At 29.4% G+C, this 22,792-nt stretch overlaps 3 protein-coding genes across 4 annotated transcripts in view; all 3 read left to right on the plus strand.

The window, feature by feature from the left end:
* LOC109597964 (protein goliath) overlaps positions 1-22,792 on the plus strand; it is a 31,508-nt gene that overhangs the window by 5,248 nt on the left and 3,468 nt on the right. For both annotated transcript variants that reach the window (XM_020013753.2, XM_020013754.2), the window contains exons 2-5: positions 1,799-2,446; positions 16,656-16,788; positions 21,922-22,039; positions 22,237-22,308. In XM_020013753.2, coding sequence (XP_019869312.2) covers positions 1,951-2,446; positions 16,656-16,788; positions 21,922-22,039; positions 22,237-22,308 — 819 coding nt within the window. In that variant the 5' untranslated portion in view covers positions 1,799-1,950. The remainder of the gene's footprint in view (positions 1-1,798; positions 2,447-16,655; positions 16,789-21,921; positions 22,040-22,236; positions 22,309-22,792) is intronic.
* Positions 9,161-10,664, plus strand: LOC109597966 (polyadenylate-binding protein 2-like). Its single transcript, XM_049969690.1, has one exon. It carries the CDS (start codon positions 9,856-9,858, stop codon positions 10,516-10,518), a length of 663 nt encoding a protein of 220 aa, XP_049825647.1. The 5' UTR covers positions 9,161-9,855; the 3' UTR covers positions 10,519-10,664.
* On the plus strand, positions 11,708-12,595 carry LOC109597967 (polyadenylate-binding protein 2-like). Its single transcript, XM_020013755.2, has one exon. The coding sequence runs from the start codon at positions 11,722-11,724 to the stop codon at positions 12,382-12,384; it is 663 nt and encodes a 220-aa protein (XP_019869314.2). The 5' UTR covers positions 11,708-11,721; the 3' UTR covers positions 12,385-12,595.

Here is a 22,792-nt window from a genome sequence, read left to right on the forward strand (position 1 = left end):
TTTGATCAATATAATTTTGTACATATTAAATGTAAAATACTCGATCTAAAAGGCATAAGAGATAATATCTATAAGATTATTGAACTTTTAATATTTATGTACGTCCACCATAATAGGAATATTTAATTATAATATTCTTAGATATTAATATTAAAATCGGGATACTTCAAAGATATATAAAATATATGTATGTCATAAAATATGTCTAACTCAGATTTCTTAAAAGATTGTAACATATCTAGAAAGCAGAACCCAAATTGTTAATTATAAAATGTACCATATTAACATCGCAGTATATCAAAGATTTTATTTGTAGATCATAGACTATTCTTAACAAAAATTTCTAGATTTAAACTTAACTAGGGAACAGAACTCTAATTATAAATTATTTGTACAAAGTACTTGTAGATTATAAAATATTTTTGACACAGATTTCTAGAACATTTCAGCAAATCTAGAAATCAGCACCAAAATTAATAAAATATGTCACATTGTACGGAGTACTATAAAGGTTTTCAAAGTATCCATAAAACGTAAAAATATTCTTAACTCAGATTTCTATAAATGTTTAAACATGTGTAGAAAGCAGGACCAAAATTGTTAATAAAATATATCACATTATATATAGAACTACAAAAGTATATGTAGGCCATACAAAAATATTCTTAACTCAAATTTCTAGAAACATAGTAATAAATGTAGAAAGCAGGACCCAAATTGTTAATTACAAAATATACGATATTAATGTCGGAGTACTTCAAAAGTCTCCAAAGTATCTGTAGGACATACAAAAACACAGATTTCTAGAAATGTGTGAGAGATATATCTAAAAAGCAAAATCCAAATTATTCATTGTAATATATATCATGTTATCATCGGAGAATTTTGAAGGTTTTAAAAATATCAATAGGTCATAAAATATTATTTCTAGAAACATTGCAACAAATCTACAAAACCGGACGATCGTTAAAGTATCTGCAGAATATATTTTTAATACAAATTTCTGGAAATGTTTAATTATATATAGAAAGCAGAATCCCAATTGTTCATTATAAAATATATCACCTTAACTTCGCAGATTTTCGAAGGTTTTAAAATATCTGAAAGTTATATAAAATTATTAACATAGATTTCTAGAAACATTTCAACAAATCTAGAATAGAGTGACTCAAATTGTTAATAATAAAATATATTGTTAATAATAAAATATATTAACGGAATACTTCTAATGTTTTCAAAATATCTGTAGGACATAAAATATTCTTAACACATATTTCTGGAAACACTTCAACAAATCTAAAAAGCAGGACCCAAATTGTAAATTATAAAATATACGATATTAACGTCAGAATGCTTAAAAGGACTTCGAGATATCTGTAGGACATACAAAATATTCTTAATACATATTTCTGGAAATGTTTAAATGTATCTAGAAAGCAAAATCCAAATGATTCATTGTAATGTATATCACGTTAACATCAGAGAATTTCGAAGATTTTTATCTGTATCATAAAATATTCTTAACACATTTTTAGAAACATTTCAACAAATCTAGAAAGCTGAACACATTGTTAGTTATATAATATACTATATTAAACCGAAGTACTTCAAAAGTTTTCAAAGTATTTGTAGAACATACAAAAATATTATTTGCATAGATTTCTAAAAATGTTTTAACATATCTAGAAAGTAGAATTCAAATTGTTAATTATAATATATTAAAGAACAGCCTTCCAACAGACTGTCGTTTTTAAGATGAAACGATTCCGTATATACTAATATATTATGTTTGTTCCAGATTCCCTTAGAAAATTAAATGTTGAAACAGGAAACTGACTTACACAATAGCAATCCAACAAATATTTACTTATCGCATACTATGCGCTCTATCTCGTCAAGAGATCAGAAAAAATACACAATTAATAAGTAACTCAAGTAATTAAAAAGCGAATGATGAGGTGGGATTTGGCCCTGACCGTCACCGCAATCCTCTCCGCCGCCAAAGCCAGCCCCGTCCCCGAGGAATGGTCCGCCACGTCCCCGTTCTCGCAATTCGCCCCCGACGATGAGGGCCGTTTCAACGACGTCTACACGTCGGCCTTCCTGAACGTATCATACCACGACAACCGCGGCTTCCACACCGACAAGACGGAGGTGGGACGGTACGGCGGCGGCCCCATCGGCCCCATGTTCGGACGCATAGTGCACGTGGGCTCGCAAAGGGACAGAGACGATCACACCGGATGCGTCCTGCCGCTAAGGGACTCGAACAGGGATGCGTTGCCGCTGAGCGGCGAGCCGTGGATCGCCCTGGTGAAACGGGGCAAGTGCAGCTTCGAGACGAAGGTGGAGAACGCGTTTCACAGCGAAGCCGCCGGCATTCTGATCTACAACGACAGGGACAGTTCGCAGCTGGACAAGTTGTCGCTGTCGACGGAGTCTTTCAGTAAGTACCCTCCGAATAAGTCAATTTATTTAGTGGTAGCTATGAAAAATTTTGTCTGAGTTCGAAACACTTGAAAGAAAATCGATAACCAAATAACTCTGTCAAAAATTAATCCAATCTTATCATCAAATGAAATTAAGGTCAACCTGGAGGAATTGGCACTTGATGAAATTAGTTCAAGGAGTGTGAGAAGTTCAATTTTGATGTACTTAGGATGACATTCATTGAACCACACCGTAGTCTTTAGTCGTAGCTTATGGTAGACATTCTATAGGGACAAAACTACACAAAAAGTTAGTTATACCCACTGCGAAATATGGTGGCGGTTCAATTATGCTATGGGGATGCTTCCAATTCTTCTGGTGCATTAATAGCAGGATTGAAGTTTCAGACCAGACTGAACTTTTATAACTGAAACATTATTGCTGTAAATCATAGTTAAATTACATGATAATATATAAATCTAAATTTAATTTATGAAAAATGATGGTTCTGCTAAAAATTTGAAATGTGGTGGAGATTCAATTATGCTATGGGGATGCTTCTAATTCTTCTGGTGTATTATTAGAGTCAAAAGCAGGATTGCAGAAGTCCTTTAGAACCCCAAGAAGTTACAGTGACTGTAGTCTAATGAGTTTAATAACTTCATTTAATCTTTTTAATTAAATACAACCTTATATATACATTTTTAAATTAAATATTAAGAACAATCAATGAAAATATAGAAACCAGGTTTTATAAATAATAGAGTATTTTATTGACTTTTAATAAAAAACTTTGATTAAAAATTATAATGTATGTAATTCATTCCATATTAAAATCTCAATTTCCTAACTGTTTTATTTATATCAGTTTATATAAATTCTTGTCTGTTTCCCAAAAATTTGGGTCAATTCCCGATTTATGCATTTTGACCCACTTAATTATTTTGGAAATATATTGTAATACTATTGTTTCATCAATGGATCTTGCAAAACTATTTATGAATAGGCTCAAAATAGCTCAAGTTACTGCTTAAACACCACATATTGATTTAGCTAATTATTTTGTAAAAATAGACTAGGTAAATATTGATAAATTGCATTTCTCAATGTTTTCTTTATAGTTTTGTGCGACGTGTGGGTTTCAATTTACTATTAGCAACAATTACAGAGAGGTACATTAGACAATCAAACAAACAACCAATAAATCTGCATGCATTATCTGTAATAATAGATTAGCCTTGAAATATTAATAAGCTTTTATCCAAATATTTTTTACACACGATTATCGACGAAACCTTGTTCAAATTACGTGTAATAATGGTGTAGGAATCAATAATAACGAAATGGCTCGTGTGATTTTCATCACAATGTATAATATCACCGCAATCTTTGATGTACTATCTGGTTGGCCTTGGCATTCAATGAAAATTTCATTTCGATCTGTTGTTACGATTATATTGATTGGTGAAATCCAGAATTGCATGTCATTAACCCATGTTTAATGTTAACAACACATCAGGTCAGATATGTATTTTCATTAACAAACATTCAGGAACGACTTATTTTTAATTTGGGACGTAACTTCTTAGGTTTTTGACGTAGATTCTTTAAATGTAAACAAACGTTAGTTGATTTGTTAGGTTATCTTATCCTTTTATGATTATATTCAATTCGTTTGGGTTCTTCGGAATGAAGGGTAACTTAAGTTATGGCATCCCTTTCAGAATTAAATAAATGTTTGGTTTATATTGTGAAAGAGATAGTTTCTCATTTTACACTGGAAGCCTTAAAGTAGCTCTTGAAGCTTCGCCAGTAGTAACCCGCAAGAAGAGAACTGGTAACTGTCAAATCTGTGTAGAATTCATTACTTCAACATTATGATGAAATTAAATGATTGAAGCCCCTTTGTAATGATTGATTCAACGCTGTCTTATGACTGGTATAAATCTAAATTAGTTTAATGTTGATCATAGATGCAACGTACTACTTCCGGTAGTTTTAAACACTTTTAACCCAAGAAAAAGCGTAGAAAACTTTTGAATAACATTTTCAGTTTAATACAAAAATGTTATTCGAAATTATTAGATAAATCATTAACTAAAAGCATAAAACACTTTTTCCGATGCTTAATAATTTCTAGAGAAATCATTTGTTGGTAAAAATCAATGAAATATCTCACAACATTAAACATATAATAGAAAATTTACTCATTAACATGTAAAATTACATACAGACATAATTCTGTGGTTACACTCACTGTCAGTGTTTTATCATATGAGTCACATCCAAATAATAAAATATATAAGTACAAACAATAGTTTTGTAAAATACATAAAATTTAAATTTTCATTTTTATTTACTCAAAAATTCTTAAAATTCTCATTTGTTTAACTGCAATCTGCACATGTGTTATAAACAGTGACTATGAATTTTAAATAATTAACAATTCTGTCGTATGAACAATATTAATCTCAACCGTATAAAGTTCCTTAAGCTATAAAACAACTATAAATAACCAGAAAAGATAATTTTAATTTTTCGCAAGACCCCATGCAACCTTGTTTATTATTATTTCGTTTGCTCAACGTTTCGCATAAATTACAAACGAAAATTACTTTAAGTTTATTAATAAATTTTAATTCAATTATCTGTGTATAATAAACTATAAATAAATACACGAGGTGTGTTTGGAAATGTCAGATGGTAAAGTTCGTTTAATTTTTATAATCCGACATATATTAGTAATGCCAAAGTTTAATGAATACAACCGTTATTAAACTAAGTACTAAAAATTGTGGAAATTTACGTATTTATCTGTCTTCCTGGAAGATATAATTAGTAAATTTCATTCACCAGAAATTCATTTTGTTTATATTATGTTATCTGTGTTATTGAGCATTATTTTAAATTCTTCCGGGAAACACATTCAAATGTCTTATTTATGTCGGACTGAAATGAAAGTTCATGTTTTAGAACGCCCGTTATGATTTTTAATAACTTGATTCGTGTAATATGATTTATGGACCTTTAAAGGTAATTTATGAAACATTTATGAAGTTGTAATCTGTAAATATATGTGCATGTATATTTTATGTAGTAAATATTGGAGTACTAAAATTTCAAACACTTGACCACAGAGGTATTTGATGTGTCTAGTCAAAATCACAAACAAAACATGAATTCAATTAAATTCGAGTGTCACTTTGCAATTATCAAACAAAACTAGTTTAGCTCAAGGTAATTCACAATAATATTTCTGATCCATAAAACTGTTCAAAATAACAAGAGATTTCAGATAATGGAATCGATGGAATTAAGGAAATTCCTTCGTTTTAATTCTCAGGTAACACCATTAAATCCACCTAAAAATAAGTGGTTTTGAGGATTAAATATATTTTAAATCTTCATCAACTTATTTATTTTTGATTTTTGAACAAAAAAATTACTCATTAATTACTAGTACTGTTTCGTTTATTTTTATTTATTAATAAAAAATGAATTTATGTTTATATCGTGTACATTTTTATATATTATTTATCAATTGTACTGGATTTCCGGCGGGACTGAACTTTTATAACTGGAACATTACTACTTAAATTACATGATAAAGTAATGAATTTTAACTGTCATTGAAATTTACTCAAAATAATTTAAAAATTGATTAAAAATAAATCAAAAGAAGGACAAAGCAAAGAAAAACTTTACCCCTTTTATTTTTGTAAACCGAGTTAAATTGTGGTAGATAAATAAAATCATTCCACCATTTATAGAACTCGACCAATTTCCAAAAACAGTCTTTTAACGCTTACCCCGGGAAGATTCAGATGTCGAAGGTCTGATCTTGGCCATTTTTGGATAGGAGCTGATGATTGTTCATAATGGTCGTAATTATTAACTCTTCTATCACCACCTTCTAGTATTTTAGTCTTTAGTTCAGTACTTAGATGTTATCTTTATTAATTTATATTATTTTATCCATAAATTTGTTTTATATATATCTTGAAATAGTTGAAAAATTAAGTTTTATATCCCAACCCTTGAAATTCCACCATCTTCTCGTAGTGTTACCTTAAAAAAGTATTTATTATTATTATTTTGACGAATTTATTAACTTCATTCGGGACAGGGAAAAATTTTAAAACACCATGTGAGCCCCATTCCAGTACAATCCCAGTTATTAGCCAACAATAAAAATGAAAGGAACCGAAACAACTGTCCAAACCCATCGTCACATCGCCAAAACAATTTTAAACCAACAACCACGTCCGGAATACAAAACGGATTCTTCGTCGAATTCGGCCAACAAACACATATAAATATGCACGTGTATAAATAAGCATAAGTAACCCATCGAACAACACCTGTCTGGACGTGTTCGCTCATAAAAAAAACCTGGTGTCTTTTATGACCATATGGGGCCCAACGCGGAGGAGCGTTCGCATACATTTGCCGTCCATGTGGTCTTGGCACGCGAGCAAAAAAAATGGAGTGCCATATTTAGCCTAGCGCTGTCGCATCGGGAATTGGGAAAATGTTTCCGCTAATTATTTCTGGAGGGCCGAAAGTGTAACGGGAATCGTTGATTGTGCTTAAATCGCATTGTCGTTTCGTTACGCCATAAAGGCTCGAACTGTTCAATGACGTTTAATCTCACTTTGATCACGTTGCACATTCTAAAAGGGCTGCAATGTTCGTAATTAAAATACATAGATTTGTTAATTAATCGAACTGAACCTTTATATAGTTACATTGTTAACTGTGAAAATTTGTGATAGACTGGAAAATTTTAGTTTACTAATTTTCTAATTATAAATCATCAAAATAGATATGTGTCTATTTTAAGAATTAAAGATGAATGATTTTAGAAATTATATTATGTAGAATATATTTTATAAAAATTGATTTGAATTATAACTTACCAAATTTACTAATAAATAATTGCTTAAAAATTACTAAATGGGCAGATGTAAAAAAATTTAATTTCAGAAAATTATCTTTTCAATAATTTATAAATTAGACAAAAAAAATATTTTTAGAAAAATATGATTGCTATTTTTTGAATTAAGTATGATTGGTTTTAAAATGAAATTATTTTTCAATATTATAAATTATGATTTATAGAATTAAAATTCCATATTTAGAAATAACTATTAATTAAAATATTTAAAACTATTGACTTTCAAAAACTTTCAAACTTAAAAAAGGAGATCAAACAATTTTTCAATGATTTATAAATGTTTAAAAATGGAATAAAAACTTGTAATTTGTATAGTAGATAAAAAAATATATTTTTAAAATAAATTCTGCTATTTTTTTAATTAAGTATGATTGGATTTAAAATGAAATTATTTCTCAATTATATAAAGAATATTTAGAAATAATTACTAATTATAAATATTCCATGATTGAATAAGGTTTAAAAATTGTTGAGTGAGCAGAAAGCAAAAAAAACTTTCAAACTCAAAAATGAAGGACAAAAACACAATAATTTAAAATATATAAAAGATAAAAAAAATATTTATGCTTAAAAATTGATTTAGATTACAATTTTAAATGAGGAGAATACCATTTCAATAATTTACAAAAGAAACAATTTTTTTTAGAAAGATGTGCAGATTTTTTAATTTTAAAATTGTTAGAAATAAAATTTAAATTTAGTAATAAGTAGCCATTCTAATATATTATTTAATATGAATATTTTATAATTAAAATAAAAGTGTTAAAGCTGTAGAGGAGGGGAATATTTTTAATAAATAGTAATTATGAAGAGAAAAACGCAAAAAGATTGAATTCAAAAATGTAAAGTTTGTTATCTTGTTCAGTAATTTATAAATTTGTCAAAAAACTGTATTTTTGAATAAATTAAATTTAATTATGTTAAAATGAAACCTTTTTTCAATAATATTCCATGATATTTATAGAATAAAATACAAAATTTAGCAATAAATATTTATTACAACTATTCCATGATTTATATTATGATTATTATTAATAATTTATAATTGTAAATTTAAAAAAAAAACGATTAATAAATATAATTTATATGAAAATTTTCAAAATTATTATGAATATTCAACCATACTCTAAATATGTTGAAGAAACAGAAAGTAACGTTTACAATTAAAAACGAAGGGTAAACATTTTTTCAATAATTTATATATAAATTGAAGAAAAAGCATAGTTTTGAGAAGATTTATTTTTACAATTTGAAATTATTGGTTTCAAAATTGAACTATTTGCCAATAATAAAAAGAATATTTATCAACAAAAGCTAGTTTAAATTGTTATTCGTAGATTGAGACGAAATTGATTAGTAATAAATGGTTATTTTGGTTTGAATCGCCCCTATATATTTTTGACCGGACAAAAACTATGAAACTTCAAACTCAAACATGAAGGAAAAAATTTTAAATATATACTATTGATTGTAATTAAGAATTACTAAATTTTTTCATAAATATTAGTATAAATTTGACAATATAAACATGCTTAAGTCAATAATCTAAGAAATTATTTAAACTTAAAATTGTAGATGAAAACAAGTTCTTTCTTTAAAACGAATAGTATGTTATTAAACTATTTTCACAAAGTACATAAAATTGTGGAAAATAAAAATTGACGTTTATTCACACATAAATTTTCAACTTAGTTTAAGCACTGTTTACTTAAACATTCACACCTTAATGAATGTATTTTTATTTCTCATATATATTAAACAACTTTGCAACTTCTACAATTAACAAAAACAAATAAATCGCGTCGCTTACGTAGTGCTGAGATGAATGCTAATTCGGTACGTTATTAATCCTTGACGGATGGCGTTTTTTGTACGCGTTTCTATTAAATTTATCCATTCGAAATCGGCGTCGAATTTTATTGGAATATTATGCTTTCATGAGCTCGCACTTTATTAACAGTCTGTCAATTTAAATTCACGAATTTCCGCATTTTTATTGCATATTCCCGTAGTTAATACGCACTTGTGTCTGCGCATTTTTGTCGACTCCATGGTTTTCTTTGTTAGAATCGATGGATTGAATATGTATGACAAATTTGAAATCGAATTAAAATTTCATACATATTAAAAGCCTCACTCAATTTATTATACTTATTTAGATGGATTTCCGTGCATGCGAAACAATAGTTTACGTGTGGTGATTTATCAATGGTTAAGCGAAATGTGCTCGTGGTAAAAATACGAACGTCGACCAAAAGATGTTCGTCATCGAGGATGAAAATAAGCACGTCCATTATTTTCTTCGAATTTTTAATCTTGCTCGTTTATTATATGATTTTGGATTATCTTAAACTTAAACGAATGCAATTTGCTAGTGCACCTGCAATACGCAAATCATACCTGGCGTTGCAAATAAAACCAAAGGCAAACGGGGTAGTAGGTGTCAGACACAGACAGTCAACCCCAAAATGTCTACTGCCAACAGTTACATGGATAACAGCACCGAAGAAATCATGAACGATAATGAAATCAACATCTCGAACAACACCTTGTCCCCCTGTGGCGAACAAGAGGACGTGTCCCTCAACTCAGACGACAGAGAATTGGAGGAAATCAAAGCCAGAGTGAAGGAAATGGAAGATGAATCGGAGAAACTGAAGCAACTGCAGGCCGAAATCGACAAGCAGATGCAGCTGGACAGTCCGCCGCACCAGCACCTCAACCAATCCCTCGAGGAAAAGATCGAGGCAGACAATCGTAGCGTGTACGTGGGAAACGTTGACTACGGTACCACCCCGGAGGAGCTAACCAAGCATTTCCGGGGCTGCGGCATCATTAACCGTGTCAACATCCAGCACAACAAGTTCGATGGGAAGCCGAAAGGCTTCGCCTACATCGAGTTCGACAATAAGGACTCTGTGAGTGTGGCGATGGCCATGGACGAGTCCCTTTTGAGGGGACGTCAGATCAAAGTGATGCCGAAGAGGACCAATCGTCCTGGCATCTCCACCACTCACCGTCCGCCCAGAGGAAGGAATCTCTTCAGGGGAAGAGGAGGTAGAGGACGTGGTTCCAGAGGGTTCGGCAGGCCTTCTAGAAGACCTGGACGTGGATTTTACAATCCGTATTGATCATATTTATCTAGTTTAGGATGTAAACAAATTTTTGTCATATATTTATTTGAATTCATGAATTTATTTAACCTACAATAATTGTGTGACAATTATTGTTGTTCATTTTATTATATTTTGTGTTATTTTTACTCAATGTACCACGATTATTGTTTTGTTTTTTTTGATAATCAGAACTTTTTGTACTAAAATTATATATTTAAATAAATATTTTTATGACAATATGAGTTTTTTATGAGTTCATGGTAAAATCACACAACTATGGATGGATATCTTATGAGAGTATTTTGTTATAAGAATTGAAAGTCTTATATTAAAGAGAATTAATATATTATAATTTAAGAAAATTATAATTTGATTTATAACACATTTGCTAATTTAAAAAAAAAATAAATGAAAGGTAAAATATTATCTATTAATTAAAAAAACCATATTTTTAAATATATGGGCTATTTTTAATTAAGTATGAAGTATGAGTAACTGTAACTAGAAATTACAAATTTCCATAACTGAGTCTGAAAAAAATTGTTGTCGATGCAGAAAACAAAGGAAATTTCAAACTAGAAAATAGAGGCCAACATTTTTCGATAATATATTAAATATAAAAAATATTTGTTAGTAATAATTGATATCGATTATAATTTATAAATGTATAAAATTTGAGGGGATTCAGAAGGTCTTCTAGAAGACCTGAACGTAGATTTCTTAATACATATTGATCATATTAGTTTAGTTTAGGATATTACCAATGTTTTTTAGAAAGTCTAGACGTGGACCTGGACATGGATTTTATAAACCGTATTGATCTATTAGTTTAGATTAGGATATTACCATTTTTTTGCCAAATTTATTAAGATTTTTCGCCTTCTAAAATACTTCATTCAGTTTTTTTTAATCTGAAGTAATTGTGTCACAATTAATTTTGTTCATTTTATTATATTTTGTCTATTATTTCTGCTCATCCAACTGATAAACTGAAGTTTCCGTACCAATACTCAATTATAGACATTTTTATGACAACATGATTTTATTTATTTTATGTTCTCATAGTAAAAATAGAATAGAACAACCAAACCATCATCATAGATTAAAATACGTACGTCCCTTTTTTCGTCCTGTAATACGTAAATCATACCTGGCGTTGCAAATAAAACCAAAGTCAAACGGGGTAGTAGGTGTCAATCGCAAACAGTCAACTTCAAAATGTCGATTGCCAACAGTTACCTTGATAACAGCACTGAAGAAATCATGAACGATAATGAAATCAACATCTCGAACAACACCTTGTCCCCCTGTGTTAAACAAGAGAACGTGTCGCTCAACTCAGACGACAAAGAGTTGGAGGAAATCAAAGCCAGAGTGCAGGAAATGGAAGATGAATCGGAGAAACTGAAGCAACTGCAGGCCGAAATCGACAAGCAAATGCAGCTGGATAGTCCGCCGCTCAACTACCTCAACCAGTCCCTCGAGGAAAAGATCGAGGCGGACAATCGCAGCGTGTACGTAGGAAACGTCGACTACGGTGCCACCTCGGAGGAGCTGATCAATCATTTCCGGGGCTGTGGCATTATTAACCGCGTCAAGATCCAGCACAACAAGTTCGATGGGAAGCCGAAGGGCTTCGCCTACATCGAGTTCGATCACAAGGACTCGGTGGGTGTTGCGATGGCCATGGACGAGTCCCTGTTGAGAGGGCGTCAGATCAAGGTGATGCCGAAGAGGACCAATCGTCCCGGCATTTCCACCACTCACCGTGCGCCCAGAGGAAGGAATCTGTTCAGAGGAAGAGGAGGCAGAGGACGTGGTTCCAGAGGGTTTACTAGGCCTTTCAGAAGGCCTGGACGTGGATTTTATAATCCGTATTGATCATTGATATAGTTTTAGTTACAAATTTATTCATATTTGGCGTCTCTGTTTATTTTACTCCCAGTTTTTGTCACAATTATTGTTGTTTATTTATTTTAAAATATTTTGTCTATTATTTTTACTCATCGTCATGGCCATATCAGGATTATTTCTATTGATAAACTGAACTTTTTGGATTATTATTCGATAATAAATATTTTTATGTCGATAAGATCTATTATTTTCATGTTGGATAAGAAGAGATAGAGATTCATTTGGATGCATTAATTCCACATACATTATGCATGTAGTAGACCTTTTGTCACCCACTCGGGCTCGTCCTTTGGTCTCGTGCCCAACTGTTGATATTTCTCCAACAAACAAACACGAACTGACACAACGGTTAGACATTGACATTTGCGACCAACCCAAGGTGCATTGTTTGTTGTAACTGTCAGTTTATTTTGCATTTGCATTAGCTTAATTGAAATCATCCCCTCAGTACATGATGTCCATTCAGAAATAAAGCTGGATGTTGCTGAGATCGAAATAACCTTCCGTCATCACAATTCGTATCAACTGTGACCGTGGCACCAGTAACTTCCGGATGCGAGACACTACACGATAAATATAGACGGGTTTATTCTTGTAGTGGGATCGGCCGGATCGAATCAAAACAATTGCATTAATATTGATGCCGTTTCCGGGTGGGAACGCGTCGTTATCGACGAACGCAAATGTAACGGTGAATTTTTCATCAAAGCGCCCAGTTGCGTAACGGATTCCGCCACACTTTCTGTTTTACGAGGGGCTTTATTGTCTATTAATAACTAAATTGGGTTTCGGGCCGGCCGTTTCAACGAAATAAATAATCTGCGGGGTTTTGTAGACTTGATTAGTCCGGTTTAAAGGAGTACGTGGATTAAATGTAAGCATAAAAGATAAGAGAGAAAAAAATAAAAAAAACGTTTGTTATTATATTTTAAACAGACGTGTAATATTTGCAACAACAATATCGATTAAACTTGTTACAATGTTCCGCGTCAAAGCACCTTTTGAATAAATATTGACGCGAGAATTTTCCTAACACGTTAAACAAACACAACTAAACCAAACTTATAAATAATAATATACATACCAACGAGGTAAATATATTTTTTTGCGCTCTTTCAGTATCTGCTCAGACATTCCACACAAGTCACTCGTTTTGCTAGTTAAAAGTAATTGGTGAGATAAGTAACGAGTACAAAATTCAGTTCATCGCAACACTTAAATGGAAATAATGAATGTAATACAAATTGTAAAATCGATTTTGTATATAATGTGGTGTATTTAAGTTTCCTGCAATTATTTTTGTATTAATCAACATAAAATGAATAATGCAGAATTTTGAATTTGGAAGAAATTAACACGTGGGTGTTTGATTATGAGCACACTAATAATTATGTACATACAAATGTGACTATTTAATTAATATTGGATGTCACAAAGTGGTATTATAAATGAGGTTGATACAGTATCATAAAATTAAAACCACTGTTTTTGTATTTATTATATTTATGAATTACAAATTATACATATTGTTACAAAATGTGTGTTTTTCAGATAATCCAAACTGCTAATTATGATTAATATACTATGTCATAAAATTCTAAAAAGTTAACTATTTTTTTATACATTTGAATTTATGAATGTTTCTTAATTACTATTATTAAAAAGGTGGTTGTTTAATATATCAGAAATGGTTATGCAAATTTTTTAAGTAAAATGTTTAATATTTTGCTATTTTAAAAAGTTAAACTGTTTAATATTAATACCACAATTTTAAAATCATTGTTAAATCCATAACTTTATATTACTTTTTAAAAAATTAAAAATTAATTTTATTAAATTATAACTCATATATTTGCACGAATTATAATTTAATTATTGTTAAATCTGCCACAATGCCATAATTTAGTTAAAACTTCTGCTAAATTATTCAAAATTTAAAACATTATTTTTATATTTAAAATCCCGTTAAATCATAGCAAATTTAATATTAAATTATATTGAATTTAAAGGAGCGATATTTAAGACTTCAGTAAAAGTTTTACGGACTGAAATTGTGTAATATTGATACCAGAGTTTTAAATCTGAAATATAAAATAATGAAAAATCTATAAAATATAGTACATCAATTCACATTTGTTATATACACAATTATAATATTATTGTTTTGATACATACATGAAAAGTTTTATTACAAAACGAATTTAAAATTGTTAAATTACAGTAAATATAAAGTAAAATTCTACGATAAATTAATTTCTTATATTAGATATGTTTTAAATTTTATTTGACAAATGATTCTGAATTTAAATAAGTGTTATTTACAAGTCTAGTAAGTTTTAAGAACTAAAAATACACAATACACAAATATACCATTGTTAAATCCATAACTATGATACATATGTGTGAATTATAATTTAATAATTTTATCAATTTTAGATGTCCCAGTGTATCACTATAAATTGGTAAATACTATATTAAAAGACTCAAAATTTTAAAAGTTGTTTTATATTTTTAGATTTGTTATCATATATTTCAATTATATATTATCACTTAAGGTGAAAATATATTAGTACATAACTTATTTATAGTTTTATAATCCTGTTAAAATCATAAAATTTTATTGAGTGATCTATAGTTAAACTGTCCAACATTAAATGAAAAATTTTAAAGTTAAAATATAAACTAATCAAAAACCCATAATAAACAATACACGAATATGCCATTGTCAAATCCATATGTATGATACATTTTTATCATTCGCATTAAACAAAGTTAGTGTGTTGGATTTAATAATGACACAACTCAAAATAATCAAATAAATACATTAAACTTTTCCACATAATGCACTTTTTATAAACCCACATATTCATCACAGAAGTTTTGTAGCCTTTGTACAGAAACTAGCAGTTCACATTTAATATTTACCTAAATTTTAATTTTATTACATTCAATACCGTGTGCACTTGAAACGTATTTAATCACCGTGCAATTACTGTTCGCGTTTATCTCTCCTATTTAGAAAAAAACCCAGAATCATTCGGGTGACTAAGACGATTGTGGGAATGCACAGTGCCATTAGTATTCATTTGGTATTAATGCAGTTTTTATTTATTGCACGCAAATAATAATTAACCGGTTAACATTGGAAAGTCTCAAGCGATTTACATGCGAATATAGAAAACGGTGTTGATACAGGAAAATGGTCTCCTGTAAGTTTCATGGTCGGACTCAAGTGTAACAACCTGCAAGAAAGTGCGTACACGTCTAAGTAATTTAATTGTTCATTAACGCCGATGCATTTGAATAATTGCCGGTAGCTTCACTCATCAATTTATGGATGGTGTTACCACGAATTTTATCATAAAACCCACAATCAACTTGACTTCCAGACCGCAGAGTTCTGTATTTTTAGAAACAATATTGTTTCTGAACAATTACCGATGATAAAGAAAGATAAAAGTTGCCGGCAATTTAATAAAAACGATTTTCCTGTTACCGCAGGAATAGTGAACTTGAATAGCATAATTATATTGGTTCAAGTCTCAAATAATTATTCATTTAAACCGTCAATAAAACACGGGAGGCGTGTAACGCCATATTATTCCGCAACCTTGCTTTTAAATATATTAATTTAATAAAAAAATACAGAGTTCAATGACAATAAACTTTGAATTCCAAATTGAACGTCATTAATTTTTCCACGTGTTATTGCTTATATATTTTTAACTGAATGTTTCTTGTTGAATTTGTGTATAATTTGGGGCAGTAGTAAAGCCACCTTTACTTGACTCTGAAGATCAGTCGAAGTGGAAAAAGGACTGAAATAGAAATATCCTTTCTATGATATCCCTCACGTGTTCCACTGGTCCGGAGATCTTGCTGGTCAATGGCCAGTGGCCATGATTTTTTAAGACAATAATAGTATATTAATATTACATTAGCAGTTTAAATAGTTGCTTTAATAATGGCCACTACTATACGTCGAAATATAAAATATGCTGAATTTAACTCACTTAAAACTTGTTCAAAAAATGTAACACAATAACTCTTCAACACACAATCATTTTGTATTTTTGTTAAATTTAGACCACTGGATCTAAGTATTCTATTAATATGCCACTAAGTATACACCTCACCAATTCAGTTTTAATCAAATTTATTAAAAGCCCAGTTGTTTAACTTTCCAGCTCTTCTAAAATGTCACGTCTATGCTTTAAACCCTTTTAACTTTATTCCAGGAAATATAAGTGCAGTTTTCATCTTTAAATGGAAAGGCGATGAGCTGGCCAGACTCGTGAGGCTCCACGACGAGGTAATGGTTTACATTACGGTGGCAGGACAGACCGTGTCCAGATCGGCGAGCATAAACAGGTAATTTTTTAAATTACTGGCAAATTGTCCTCGTACCCAACACGTAAATTCATTATCTCAGGTGAGTTGGGTAATGTGTCTCATTAATCCGCCCACTCGATCCACCATTTAATTATGTTCGTATGGAAATAATTATTGTTTTCGATATGTTTCAAGAACCAGTCGAGGGTTTTTTCTATTAAATCGATTAATACGCATCAAACTGATTGAGGAGCAGAGGAAATGAACAGAATGCAATCGAATGAGATAATTAATGTGGTGGTGGTGGTGGCTAGAATATTATTATTAACTATGTAAATATTGATTTTTTAACCAAGGTTACTTTATATTAATTAGTTCCCACTGGTGGGTTTAATAGGTTTTAAAAATTCAATATTTTTTATTAAAATTACAATCCCTATTTATTCCGTTTGTTTGTCCAATTATAATTAAAAGAATACCGTCGGAATTTTTTTTATTATCACTTAAATTTCTTATCTCAAATTATTTTACGTAACAAAAGAATAATAATGTACATTATATAGTACATAAATAATCATTATGGACTTCTCCAACAGTATATTTTCTTTATATATCTGGGGAGAGATGTGCATATTTTTATGTTTATTTATTTTTAATATTAAGTTTGTTGACTTTCGTTGAGCCAATCTGGAATTGAAGAGTTTTATCTAATTTAAGTTTAACGAGTTACCACCATCTTATTTTCTGAAAATAGTAAAAATATTAAATAAAATATGGTAAATAATAAATAAATATCTTAGATTTTGGCAGAAAAATAATTGACTTTTCCGATAAATCTGTGGTGTTAAAACAAGTTAAAAATATATTTTATTAGAATCACCACATAGCTATAAAATTATTGTAAAAATAGAAAAGGAAACTCATTCATTTAATATAAAATTTGTCTACTTTCATAGAACCAAACACCGAATATTAACTTTTTCAATATCCCTTTATTTTAAAAATTACGGTAAAATATTATTAATAAAATATATAGAAAATATTCTTTAATAAGTTAAGTTAAATATTCTTTAATTAATTAAGTTAAATAATCAAATATCTTGTACGCATCTTTATTTGGCAAATTAGAAAAAAAATTGATTTTTCTGACAAGTCAGTGGTATTAAATCTACTGGTAGCTATCTTAAAAATTTAAAAAATATATATTTTCCTTGTCTTTTTTTAAGGTCACAACAAAAACTATATAATTATTGTAAAATACAGAAAAGAAAACTTTTTTTATTTAAATTTTGTTGACTTTGATTGAACAAAATTGGAGTTATATAATAGTCAAATATCTTAGATGTGCCTTTATTTGGCAAATTAGAGAGAAAAATTGATTTTTTTAATAAATCAGTAGTGGTAGTTATCTTAGAAACCTAAAAGTATGTCTCTTTTTAGGGACTTTGCAAAAACTATACAATTATTGTAAAAAAATAAGATAAAGAGAGTAAGGAAAATAATACTGTCTCTTTTGACCGATACTGGTTGAGCCAAACTTGAGTTTTGAATTTTATTTTTCAATGTTTAACCCTTTGCTATCAATATATTTTAAGACCTACAATTTTTAACAAAAAAATAATCGAATATCTTAGATGCATCTTTATTTGACAATAATAGATACCTTAATTATGTCCTAAAAGTGTTTGACTACTACAATTGAAACACACAATTTGCATCAGAATTTAATTTTAAATTGTAACAACAATAATTACGTGAAACACCACAACATAAAAATCCCCCAGAAGCTTAAAAAGTTTAGCGTGCAACATGCATGTTTTCGTAAATTACATTATTTTAATTGGAATGTAATCGTCACAAACTAATTACTCCGATAAATAAATAACGTAAACCTTAACGACTCAATTAAACAAATTGGCAATAAATCATGTATTACATTACAAAATCAACGAGTTTCCTTACAAAACTTGCACGATGCATTCGTTTCATGTTTGTTTGCAATGATTATCGTCACAAAACTAATACGCTCATCCTCCCTAGTTTATTGCTCTCATTTTTTCTTAAAACAACCGCCATTGCTTATCGTTTTCGTGTTTGCTTAACCCTGCGAAATGTTGCAATATTATCTGACTGCAAATATGATTCAAACAATAGCACGGATTCGTCTAATTAAAAATGGAAATTTCGCTGTAGGCTCACATAAACGTTCCGACTCTTTGTTATCTACGATACATAAAATTGATTCAGCGCTTCAGTGCCAGTCCTAATTAATCATTTTTGTTTGATTTTATTGACACAGTTTTTATTTTTACACGTCGATAAATAATCGGACACGCTCAATTCGTTTGGTGTTAATCGACGTTCTTGTTTTATCGGCACTGATTACTTAAGAATTTCAATTAATTTGCACTAATAACAGACCGCATGGTTTAAAATAACTTGTGCACATTTTTATGGTGGTCCGATTATCTACTTAACATATAAATGGTACCGTTGAGTAAATCCTGGCGGTTTCGAAACAAACAGCGTTTGTAAAATTTTCGATTGATCTCAATATACCGAGTTCAAGTTTAAACACTAACCGCAAACACGTAGTCAAGGTGTTCCGGCAAGGACTACATGTAAAGTAATCGTGGTTTTACGACCAGGAAACCGCGATCGAGACATATTTGAATTATAGCGAATTTGCGGAAGCTGTGCCGTCGTAAATTTACCCCACCAGTTTGTGTGTGTGGGAAATCAATCGCTTTGTGTTGCATCACCTCGGATACTTATTTTCTTTTACGGCGAATTGGTCTACGTGTTTGTTGTCATGGTGCTCAAGAGGTGGATGGTTGAAAAAACACGCTCCCGGCTATGTTTCTATGTGTTTATGCGGCGATTGATTTTAATCGTTGTCGTGAAGTGATCCGGTAAAAGTTAAACAATTGGCAACGATTCGGAGTTTTATCATATTATCTCTGTCACTCACAATCGATGATTGTTAATCAAACAAATGGGAGGTTTAATAATGAAGACAAAATAACAAAAATACTGAATACTTTATTTTTTATTTTTACACATGTCTATAACTTTTACATTTTTAAACCGATAAAGATAAACAGCAATTTACTTGCTTTGATAATGAAACCCGGACAATAATTGTAATTCACGGTTCAATACTTTTCCTTAAAGCTTTCCAAAATAATCCACAATTGTTATAATTACAATTTTTAATTAAAATGTCTTTTAGGGCCCATCATAAAAGCTATAAAATTATTGTGAAATGTTAAAATTAGAGAAAAGAAAAGTCTTTGTTTTGATTTAAAATTTATTGACTTTCGTCGAATCAAACTGGTGTTACAGAATTTTATATTTTTCAATGTTTAACTCTTTACTATACATTTATTTTAAGAGATACAATAAAATATTTTTAATAAAATATATGGCAAATATTTTCAAGTTAAATAAACAAATATCTTATGTACATGTATCTTTATTTACCAAATTAGAAAGAACAATTGACTTTTCTGATAAATCAGTGGTGGGTAGCCATCTTAGAAATTTAATGGTGCCACCACAAAGGCTATAAAATTATTGTAAAAAGGAGAAGACAGAGAAAAGAAAACTCTTCCTTTTGATTTAAAATTTGTCACCTTTCGTCGAACCAAAAGGGGGTTTTTTCAATGTTTAACCCTTTACTGCACATTTATTTTAAAAGGTAGAGTAAAATATAAGTTTAAAAATCAAATTAGAAAGAAAAGTGACTTTTGTAATAAGTCATTGATGTTAGACCCCCTGCAATTTTTCTCTTCCTTGAAATAATTATTTTTCTTTTAAAATTCTATTTATTTTTTTAATTAATTACAATAAATCATTGTTTGTCTCTCAAAACAATTTTTAAATTATTATAAACATTTTATCAGACTTACTGCTTGTTTTCATAAAGTAATCTTAATTGAATAAACAAACTTCAGTATGAGATTTATTGGTAATAACTAACTAACAATTTTTCTAGCTTTTCAAAAAATTTATGATAAAACTTCGATAAATCAAACAAGAATAAAATCGAGCAATCGAGTGAACATAAAGTAAACGATTCCGGTGAAAATTCAATGAATCGCCATAAACTTATATAAACTGTAACAAATATTTTAAAAAAAATTGTTTAAAATATATTCCTTTCATCCTTTATAAAATATACACAATAATAATTAAAAATAAATTAATAAATAATTAATATAAGACTAAATAAATGTAATTAATCTACTTTTTATAGTAGTTAATTTTTATATTTTTTTATTATTTATAATTATAATAAATCCAATATTGCTTTTTCATTAAAATTATAGACTGGCTGCAGTTTTTTATAAAACATATTAAATTTTTTAACAAATTTCAGTATGAAATTTGTTTCCAATAAACAAAGCAATAATAAAATCGAGTAATCGAGTAGAAAGTAGTAAACGATTCCGATGAAAATTCAATGAATTCTCAATAAACCTATGAATAAACGCAACAAATAAATTTAAAACATTGGTTACATGATTTTCATTTTATTTATATAAAAAAAGTACAATAATAATAATAATATAATCAATAATTAAAATAAAACAAAAGAAATACAATTAATTTAAATTTGCGTCATTCCTAATTACTTTTACATTTTAATATAATGTTATTCTGTTTTACTTTTACTATTTCTAATTTAAAAATGTTGTAAATATAATTACTTTTAATTTGAGTCTGTAAACTTAAATAAATTACCATTTTTAACATAAAACATGAATACTTGTCAATATAATAGTAACTTAATATTTGACTTAATTTTCTAATTCAATGTTTAATTTTGGGTACGTCATGAACGGTAAAATTATTTTGTATTCCTCAATATTTAAAGACTCAAAGAATTCATTATTGTAGTTCCCAAAATAGCAAACAACTGTTTGAGTTTATCACAACTAATTAGCAATTGTAAGTACATATTTATGTAAATTAATTTTAATATTTTTATAATACAAAATAAATTCGTATGGGGGGGACAAGTGACGTATTTGTCACTAAAACGATTCTTGTTAAAAATATTGTGTCTGTCATTAAACTAAATGTCCCGGTTTTAAGTTCGAATAAAATATATCCATAGTTGAGGGTATTAGATGAACTAATCCATTATATTTATCTAATTCTTTTCAGGACTTCGGTGCTTTTTGTATCAATCACGTTTATCATCCTCATAATTATTTCCCTTGCGTGGTTGATCTTCTACTACGTCCAGAGGTTTAGATATTCCCACGCCAGGGAACGTTTCACAGTAAGTACGAATTGTCTAAGAGTTATTAAAGTGTCGAACCATAAACAATATTGATTAACCTTATCCCAAAAGAAGACGTTTTGCTGCCATAATTGATCAGTCATAATCGATTTAAGCCAATTAAGAATTAACTGACAGACACAAGTTTTGATGGTAACACGGATTGAACAATGACAATGTTACAATTACTTTTTCAGAAAAGACTGAACAGTGCAGCTAAAAAAGCCATCTGCAAGATCCCAACAAGGATGATTAAACCAGGCGACAAGGTAATTTACACTATTATAGATAAGAAGTAATACATATTTATTAAACTTGAGTACATTTCAAAACCATTTCCGTTGCATTTTAGTTTTCGTTCTGACGTCCTTAATTTTACTAAACGTGAACGTAAATGAACCTCATGACACAAATTAACGTCGACGTGCTAGTTATTGAGAACCCGTGCACGATTCAAAAATCGTTAAAATCGCCTACAATGATCTCTTCCTTAACAAAGTTGCTCCTTAAAAGGTTTCATATAATTATTAAATATAATTATAACGAGCTTGATGTAGTAAAATTAAATTGTCTGACCTAGACTAAACACTATTACAGCTAATAAACCAATTAAATATGTGTAATATTTGACGTGCAAATTTCCTTTGTATGTTATTGAATGTCATTTTATTAAGCATTGTTCAAAACCACCATTTTCCAATAAGAATTTCCCAACACAATCGATCCTTAATTGTCGTTTTAATTGTGTAACAC

The sequence above is a fragment of the Aethina tumida genome, chromosome 7, assembly GCF_024364675.1.
Source record: "Aethina tumida isolate Nest 87 chromosome 7, icAetTumi1.1, whole genome shotgun sequence".
Lineage (NCBI taxonomy): Eukaryota > Metazoa > Arthropoda > Insecta > Coleoptera > Nitidulidae > Aethina > Aethina tumida.